The 10,249-nt window shown below is 32.2% G+C and overlaps 1 protein-coding gene across 1 annotated transcript in view; it reads left to right on the top strand.

Annotated features, from left to right (window-relative positions):
* The first annotated feature begins 3,510 nt into the window (after positions 1-3,510).
* The window catches only part of LOC124373969 (kinesin-like protein Klp98A), a 114,273-nt gene continuing 107,534 nt past the window's right edge, over positions 3,511-10,249 (top strand). Inside the window, exons 1-2 of the mRNA XM_046832280.1 lie at positions 3,511-4,280; positions 8,790-8,859. Coding sequence (XP_046688236.1) covers positions 4,234-4,280; positions 8,790-8,859 — 117 coding nt within the window. The 5' untranslated portion in view covers positions 3,511-4,233. The remainder of the gene's footprint in view (positions 4,281-8,789; positions 8,860-10,249) is intronic.

The following is a 10,249-nucleotide window of genomic DNA, read 5'->3' as shown; positions in this document are numbered from 1 at the left end:
TAGACCTTACTGCAGCTTACGACACTGTCTGGAGAAAAGGCCTTTTAGTAAAGCTCTATAATCTAATTCCTTGCCCTTTCCTTCTGCGGCTTCTTAATTCAATGATTAGCGACAGGCTTATAAAAGTATGCCTTGGCCGTGAGGAAAGTTCTTTCAGGCAACTTAAAAACGGCCTTCCACAGGGCTCAGTACTTGCTCCTTTGTTGTTCAACGTGTACTCTGCCGACATCCCAACAACGTTATCCAGAAAGTTTATTTATGCGGATGATATTGCCTTAGCCTACCAACATAATGACATAAAGAAAACAGAACAGGCACTCACTGATGATCTTTCAGTCCTCGCAGATTATTTTAGAGCCTGGAAGCTAAATCCAAATCCTAATAAAACTGAAGTATCATGTTTCCACCTAAATAACAGACTGGCGAACTACAAGTTAAATATAACTCTTGATGGTGTCAAATTGAAACATAATGAACATCCGCAGTATCTGGGAGTTACCTTAGACCGATCTCTCACTTTTAAAAGTCACCTTCAAAAGACAGCAGCAAAGCTGAAAACAAGGGCTAATATAGTACAGCATCTTGCTGGATCAACTTGGGGAGCCAACGCTAAAGTACTGCGTACCACTTCTTTGTCCCTTGTGTACTCCGCTGCTGAATATTGTGCTCCTGTGTGGCTTAATAGTGCACATGTGCGAGAGGTCGATGTCGTTCTTAATAGGGCCATGAGGACAATTACTGGAACTCTCATGGCAACACCAACACCTTGGCTCCCAGTGCTGAGCAATATAGCACCACCTGAGATTAGACGCAAAGAGGCTCTTCTGAGAGAGTTCAATAAGATCGTGTCCAATCCCGAATTGCCCGTTACGCGCGACCTTCCTCAGCAAGATAGCCGGCTCAAATCACGCAAGCCATCACTACGAACAGCATCCCAGTTGATAGAGGAGAACTTTACGCCTAATGCTAACTGGGCGTCATCCTGGGAATCATTCGATGGACGGAACAAGTTCTTGATATCCGATCCTACGAAAGCAGCGGGTGGCTTGGAAATTCCTCGAAAGGAATGGGTTTTATTGAATCGTTTTCGAACTGGGGTTGGGAGAAGCAATCACTGGAAATTCAAGTGGGGTCTTACTGACGACCAGACGTGTGATTGTGGCGCAAACTCTCAGACAATTGAGCACATTGTAAACGACTGCCCTTTGCGATTGTTTTCTGGTGGTCTGGCTGGTCTGAGTGGTTTAGAGGATGGGTCTCTAAACTGGCTCAGTAATTTGGATTTAGCTTTGTGACGGGAGATTTTAATATTATTTTTAATTTATGACTCAAGAACTTTGTTCTTACGTACTTTTTAATAATTGTAATTTTTAATTTATTTATTTATGGATAGCTGCCTTTGTCCCCCATACGATATATATATATATATATATATATATATATATATATATATATATATATATATATATATATATATATATACCATCGATATAATCAATCGATACTGATTAATTATTTTAAACAATGAACTTAAAAAATCTGCTAACAGCTGTAAATACTTTAAAATAGTACACGTAAGGTAATATTCCAATTTTACATAAGTAACATTTGATTATTAAAAATGGCAGTAAAACTACATGACATTGTTTTTTGAAAGATGATAAGACACGTTTTTCGTGGCTTCAACATGTTGGACTAGTACCGAAAAAACCATAATACAAGTACGGTAATATCAATTTTACATAAGCAACATGTATTAATAAAAATGGCAGTTAATTTTAGAAAACTACACGAAATTGCTTTGAAAGATAATAAGACATGTTTTTAGTGGCTTCAACATGTTGGAATCGTACCGAATACCCAATTATGTGAAATTTGTGGGAAAGAAACAACTGTAACTGTGAGAGGAGCAAATATGGACGTCTTCAGTTTTCATAATTTTGATTATAATAATTTGTTTGAGCACTGTAAATATTAAATTCATATATTTTAAATTTAAAACTTATGATTGTTATTGAGGACTATAGATACCTTTATATCGATTAAAAGTCTAGGATTTGAGATGCGAATATTAGGTATCGATGATTACATTCTTCGATATAAAAAACCGGGTCCGCTTATCGTATCCTACCCCTATAATCAGCTACCCCCTCATACTCTCTCTCTTTCTCGCCCCCTCTCACCCTCCCCTTCACCATCTCTCATTCCCCCCTCATTACCTCTCTCTCTCACTCTCCCCCCTCTCTCCATCTATCTCTCTCAAAACAAATGCTACTAGATAAAGAGAACTTTATGAACGCCCACTTTGCAAGAAGCATTCAATTTTATTCAATAGAAAGAAAGCTCAGAAAGAATCAAGAAAAAGAAGAAATTTAGGCTATAACATTGGATTTAAAATAAAACCTGCCCACACCAAACATATTATTTGATGTTTACCACATATTGAATTTAATTTATTTTAATGTTCATGTATTATCTCACTCGACACCAGTATTTTACAAATACGTCGAAAAATAAGCAGAGTGCGTTTACTCTATGCTAGAACGATTTTCAATAAAGCATTCAGCTTAAAAGAAAAAAGATTATTATTTTCTATGACTCGTGCATGGATCAAAACAAGAACTATACGGTAATGCGCTTTTTACATTACATGGTTTAGATTATAAAACATCTTGACGGCGTAAAGGTTATTTTCCTTTTAAGGGGACGTCCATATGTGGAAGATATAAGCTTTGATAAATGCAAAATCTTGTGCTGAGATATCCGATGATTGGATAGATGCGCTTTGAAATACGCAGCATAAACCATCACATTTTACAGTTATAAACCGTGACACTGCTGTCAAATTTCAAATTTGATCAGATTTCTTATCAGGGTTATACGTAAAAAGTAGTCAATGCCAACTCGCCCTGTTAGAATTTAAAAAATTTACCAGAAGAACCCAAGATTTATTTTACATAAGGCTGATTACTTTGGAAGTTACTTAAGTGAGGTTGAGAATCAAGACGTGAAGGAAGTAAACGAAACAAATAGTCATAATAATAAAAGCGTACCTAAGAAACTGAAAACCCTATGTGAACAAAACTTATAATTCTCAAACCTGAAAACTGAAAGACCTGTTACACCGTAACAGTTGTCCAAATCCTGATGCTCAAACTGTGTTCAAAACATTAATTCCTGATGAAATGCACTTAATAAATGGCAGTGACATGGAGTATGTAGACGATCCACAAATTGATGATGCTCCGTAATCAGCAACAATGATCAGGGTTCTGACTTGCTACAATTAAAAATTACAATTTTTTTGAAGAGTTTTTTATTTCATAATACTGTTATAAATAAAATACTACATTTTAATTATGTAAATTAATGTTTTACTCCTTTTTTAAAGTAACATATCGATTTGAAACTTAAAAAATGTAATTCTGACATGTTATAGCAGAATATAATTATGATCGTTTTTCTCCGCGGCCCTTTCTTTAATTTGTTCTCTACAGTACTGAAAGGGTGGACTTACGTTGGTGCAGTGAATGGAACCCATTTTATGAAACGTACTTGTTTTGTGTTGTTGGTAGCTCGGAATGCATAAATAAATCCAACACATGATTTCCCTTTTTCCACCATCTGTTCAGTATTAATGCAATCTACAATAATTGTCTGTTGACTGTCAGATATTGTAGATTCCATTATGATTACAATTCCCATCCCAAATCATACTGACCTGTGTTCCGTTGCCCACACACAGCTTCAAGGCCCACAATAATCAGCACAAGACCACAAAGACGCCGTCATTTTTTGGTCATTGTCACCTTAGGCTCTGTGACAGTCACTACTAGTAATATGAGTAGTATGAAACTATGACGTACGAACGTCTTGTCAGAAGGATTCAGTTCAGTGGAGTCGTGTATGTCAATGGGAATGGGAACGAATTGTTATTATTTAGTCATAGCGTCTGTGGCTGAATGTTGAAGTGGTCTATAGTTTACAAAAGTATATTTTCAAATTATAATTAAAATTGGATTAGGGTTTTATTATTTTTCTTTAAATAAACGTAATCTAGAAATAAACAATCCAGGAACGTCATGTGTGCTCTTATCTATATGTGTGTAATTGCGGGATGTTTCAAAACTTATAAACATATTTATTTACTGAGATTGTAAGTTAAATTGAATCTTAATTTAAACCAAATTAAACTAAATTAATGTAAATTTATAAACTCAATTAGCCTTTAAAATGGCTTCTGTTAAAGTTGCTGTTAGGATCAGACCATTTAATCAAAGGTAAGTAAACTAAATAGCCTATTTCTCATTTTGATAAGCCATCAAAATATGACATTGTGGTTGTGGAAACTTTGTTATACTGTGATATGGTGTTAAAAATAAACAGTTGAACACTAACCTAGCTATATGTTTTCAAAATTTTTGAATAGCCTAGCCACCATAGATACAAGATAACATTTGTAGTGGAGCTCTTTTGCTGGTGGTAAATAACACTAAACAGTAAATGAAAACCTTACATGGTTAATTCACTAGCCAATAATGGAACTGAAAAAGATTACTGAAAAGTATTGCGACCACTTGATAGAAATCACCCTATAAAATTGAAGAATTCTTCATAATACTTCTATGTGCTTGGGTATTTATCCTTCAGTCACTTAAAAATTGTGGAGTGTACGATAAGCAGATATAGTTTTTATATCGATACATATTATTCATATATTGGATACTATACTAGACTGAGGTAGGATATGCGACTATCACTAAAAAGTCTGTACTGGGCATAGTCCAATAAGTGGACTGGGTTTTTTTTATATTGATAAGTATCTATAATTATCAATACATTATACTTGTATATCAAATAAAACACTATCAATCTATATTTTAATGTATCTATAGTCACAATAACAATCATGTTTGAAGTTAAAAAGAATTAGTTTAATGTATACAGTGAAAATCTAATAAATAATAAAGCAACCATAACAATCAAAGAAACAGAAAAGGAAATGGGAAACACTCAAGAATAAAAAGGAAATAGGCCTAATAACAACATAACAAATAATTAGAACAGAAAATATGAAAGCAATTATGTTTTTTTATGATTAGCAATGATGGCTGCAGTATAATAAGTGGCCACCGCCATAATTGAATCATGATTATCGTATGATATCCAATCATCGATATTCATGACCATCCAACCATCGAAAAATACTGAAAGCAAAATGACGTACCAAATAAAGTGATAAATATTTCAAAGATCAATTTACTTTTCTGATTTAAATGTTACAAATTAATATATATAAAATTGGATAGACTACGATAAGCAGACCCAGTTTTTTTAGATCGATATTAACAAACAATATTACTTAATTATAACTATTGATACAAATTAATAGGATTTAGTGATACATCATTGCATTTATTTCTGGGCAAATCTCCTAAGATATCTACCACTTCTTCTCTCCCTTTTGGAAATGTCTACATTAGTGTTTATTTCCATCACAACTATTACCCACATACCCTCTACTAGTATTCCCTGGATATATTTTCTTTATCTGATTTTTGCTTCGTCACTTTCAACTACAACTCCTTTGCCACCTAACAATTCTTCTATATTTGTCGTTCAACCAAACAAAACAAACCTCTCTACAAAAAGATAGCCAATCTGAAACCATATTTCTGCAAGTATTTAAACTACATTCATTCACTAAAAAGGTATAGTTAATTTTGTCCCAACTAAAATAGTAGATGTCTTTCAATATGTTAATAATACCAAATTTTGAATGTTCAAAAAAGTTTTCTCCAGTGCGTTTTTTGGATACATTGTGTTTGTTCTGGGGTTTCTTACAATCTGATTTCTACCTTTAATTCTGGTTTTCATATTCAGTACAAACTGAACACTTTACAGAAGCAAGCTCATTATTTTACAACCATTGAAAATATTCCTCAATATTTACAAATACATTTTGGGCCAACATCTGCATATTCATCGCCATTGTTCTTCTCTTTGTCACTAACCTACTCACTACATAAATGAAATATCAATAGCTGGAAATGATGTCACTAGCCTACTCAGTACGTAATGAAATAAAACAGCTGGCAATGATTAACTATGAATATCTATAGGTAAATGTTGTATTAGATAGTATTGATATTTAAAATCAATAAATATAATTTGATTGTGGCGGTGGCCACTTATTATACTGCAGCCGCAATGATTAACGCCTTTAAAGAAGTGGTTGACAGCATCCTCTCCAGTAAACCATACCTGTCCTCTATACAAATTCTCAAACATATGATTGTAGGTCGGTGGGTATGTCACTTTTCAAATCACTTTCCACTGTTTTGAGTATTTGCACCAGTTGCCAGGTCTAAAAGGTTGTCACTACAGTTAATGGTAAAATGGACAAAACCACATTCACTCAACCCAAAAATATACCTTTAATATGATTGTAACTGGTTGTCCACATAATGCGTTTTAAGGTACTATAAACATCTTGAAGCTAAGAAAAACACTTTATCATCTTTTAATCTCTTGACAGCTTGTCGCAAAAATAACACATGTACATCACCACTGTATTTGTGGGCATTTATTACTCAAATGAATTTAATTTTGAACAATATTGTTATTTTATACATTAAAAAGAGTTGGCAATAAGTCATTGTAAATAACTATAGCTATAATGCTTTTATTCAATAGTTTAGGTATGTGCAATCGATAACTTGATATCCTGATTCTATTTTAATGGTGGCTACTTACTATACTGCAGCCCTACACTATCAATCGATATCAGCATATTTTTAATCCTCAATAACAATCATATTTTTGAATTAAAAATAGTGAATTTAACATATTGAGTGATAATAATAAATAATATTAGAACTAATAAAGGAACCATAACAATCAAACAAATAATTGGAACAAAACATGTAAATAATTAAGAATTTATAACAACATAACAAACATTTGTAGTGGAAAAGGAAGTAATAAGTAATAATAAGTATAAGTAATAATAAGTAATAAGTAGAACAGGAAATGGGAAATTTGCAGATCTATTTATGTTTTCTCCTGGGTAGCAATGATTAACTGCTTTCAAGAACGGGTTGAAAACATTCTCTTTAGAATATCGTACTTCTCTTCTGTGTAAATATTGACAGAGATGATCTGCAAGCAAGTTGGCTGGTATGCCACTTTTCAAACTTTGTTTTACGGCCCTCCACAAGCTTTTGACTGTCTCAATGTTAGCACCAGTTGACGGGTCTAAAAGGTTTTTACTGTCTGTGACTATGGTTGTTCTAGAGTTTAAGGTATGTGCTTTAAGAATTGAAGGTTTTTACATATTGTTTGTTTTCAGGATACACCTCAATCCTGTATTTACCACTACGTTTTTAACCTTATGATATGGTTTCAATTAAACCTAATATCCATTTTTCCCTTTGTTTCATTTTTGTTTTCCTATTTTATATTCGTCTGTGTCCATCAACACTTCAAGACCTCCAAGCTTTTCTTCACTATTAAATTGAGGGTTGTGTAAATCCAAACTGCACTCAACAAATAAAAATTCCTAGTTTGTTTTGTTTCTGGAAAATATTGCATTATTGTCACAGTGTTGTGTAGTCCAAACTTAGATCCTTCGAAGAAACTGTTCTACAGTGCATTTTTACTAAAAAAAAATGTTTACCATTACCTTGTCTTTTACATCTGAACATGCCCATATTTCACATAATAAGTTTTTTGGTCCCTGTCCAAAATCTTGAAGCCAAGAAAAAGACATTTTATTATTATTTAAAGGAATTTCTTTAAGTTTTCTAGAGTTAACTGTCATTTGAATACCTTAAAGCAATGGTATGAGAATACAATGGCATGTTAAATATAACAAAACGTCTTGGAAATTAGTATTATTGGTGCCATTACCAACCATCCAATATAAAGGCCAAACTTAAAATACAACATATTTTAATTTTTAAGAGAGCTATTGATATATGAAATGAAAGTCCTGACCTTGCTATTTGAATTTTTTTGGTTTTACGAGTTTGAAATATCCTAAACATGAATTGTTTAAAAAAATGGGAAATATGCTGAAAAGTAACTATAACATATTTGTAAAAAGAGTACTTTAATAACCTTGGATACAAATTTTGATTTACTATTTTTTTAATGAGATAACAGTAAACAAAACTATGAAACCATGAGTTCTGTTTACAAAAATTGCTTTAGTGTTATACATTGCTTATATACTTAAATTGCTTATGGATAAACATTTTAAAGTTTTCAAAATTTGAATTTATCCGAAATTTGAATTTTAAAAAGTCACAAAATAACACACAGCATATTATCTAACAAACTATATGAATTTGTTGAAAATTGGCTAAAAAGGGCAGTCAGTGCTGTACCTTTTACTTATTCACACCCCCACCTAATGTTCATATTATGCAGTGTCACATTTTCTGACCACAGTGACAAACTTGACGAATGGCAAACAAACCCTTTGTTAGACAATGGCAGGTTAGCTATTAATTACCGATCCTTAACTAAGTGCAAGTCCTTACATTCAGAATTACAATATACTTATTGTACCAATCAATACAGTTCCATAATATATTACCAGTTTTGTAATCATCATTTATTAAAACTAATTTAATTTATTTAGAGTGCTAGTGAAAACAGGACATCTCTTTGCCCCCTAGACTGTACTAATCAAATTTGATTTAACATTTTGATTGAGTTAGTTACATTGAAATAATTTTAATTATATCATGAAGATTTGTACTGATAAAGATATGTTCTTTCAGGGAGAAAGACATGGGTGCTAAACTTATTATCCAGATGGATGGAAAAAAGACAAGAATCATCAACAACAAGGTTAGTGTTATTTATGTTAACATTAAACATTAGTAAAATATATTTCATTAAACCTAGAACTGGCATGAGATCTAGTTGACTCAAACAGCAACAGCAGGTATGCTAAGTGAGCTATTTGCACATTCAAGACATCAAGTCAGGTTGGTTAAGTGGCCTAAGGCACTACTATTGGACATGGAAATTAGCCTTTTCATTAAAACAGCTTAGAAATGTAGAAGCAAACAATAGTTAATAAAACAGCCATAGGTTTAGTTATTTTTACATTCGAGATTTACTGTTTGATTTTACAGATCCGTTTATAATCCTTTGAACATTATTTTACATTGATTTTTGGTCTGTTCCAAAAGTGCACTAGAATTCCCAAATAGATATGTACTTTATATATATATATATATATATATATATATATATATATCGTTGATCATAATAATAGCTTTTAAGAATTAAAAAGCATTTATACCAAATTGTAATATGCAAAAGCCCGCACTATTGGCAGGAAAAAATTAGCCTTAAATTGGAATTTTGTAAGTTCAAGGGTTAACACTATTCAATCATGATTCAACTTGAACTATATATCCTTCACAAAAACTTACGGAAAATATAAAAGGACACGAATATACATTTGGTTGTCTTGTTATTCATGTTGATTAAAATTACAAATGTAATTAATTAATTAATTATTGCTCTTTACAAATTTTAATTAAAAGGATTCATTACTATATATAAATCGGAAGAAATTATATACATAGACAAACTTCTTTTATTTACATTAAATTTTAATATAAAAATGGCAATAGCCTTATTTAATTTAAATACATTGAATCGCAAAAGTACTTGCTCCGCCGGGAGTCGAACCCGGATCTCTCACTTGCCGGGTGAATGTGCTACCATTACACCACAGAGCGCTTACTTTTCCGATTCAATTATTTTGTATTGGGCCGTATTTGTCACATATGCGTTTAAATAAGCATATATAATAGCATATAACCAAATACCTGTCAAACGACTTTTATTTACATTAAATTGTATAAATGGCAATAGCCTTATTTAATTTAAATAAGGCTATTGTGTTGTATAAAGAAAAACAAATTGGATTTTGGTGATCAGAAATTAAAACTTTCTAATAACAGTTTTTATTTTCTGCAGCCTACAGAAATCACTATACACCTTCAATTTAAAAATCCAAATTTGCAAAATATCCGGGTTTTCATGCTGATCAAGAAAATTGTCAACTTATAACATTTATGTTTAGAAAAAAGGCTATTTACAAGATGGGTGAAAAAGCCTCTATGATCCCTATTATCTTTATCAGCTTAAAGTATTTTCCATCGCGTCATTTCAGAAATATCAATACCATTTAATAATAAATCACGGATGTTACTGCAATCCA

This window comes from Homalodisca vitripennis, chromosome 1 (assembly GCF_021130785.1).
Source record: "Homalodisca vitripennis isolate AUS2020 chromosome 1, UT_GWSS_2.1, whole genome shotgun sequence".
NCBI classification, from domain to species: domain Eukaryota; kingdom Metazoa; phylum Arthropoda; class Insecta; order Hemiptera; family Cicadellidae; genus Homalodisca; species Homalodisca vitripennis.
Note: the sequence above shows the minus strand (reverse complement) of the source record. Positions and strands in the feature narration are given on the sequence as shown.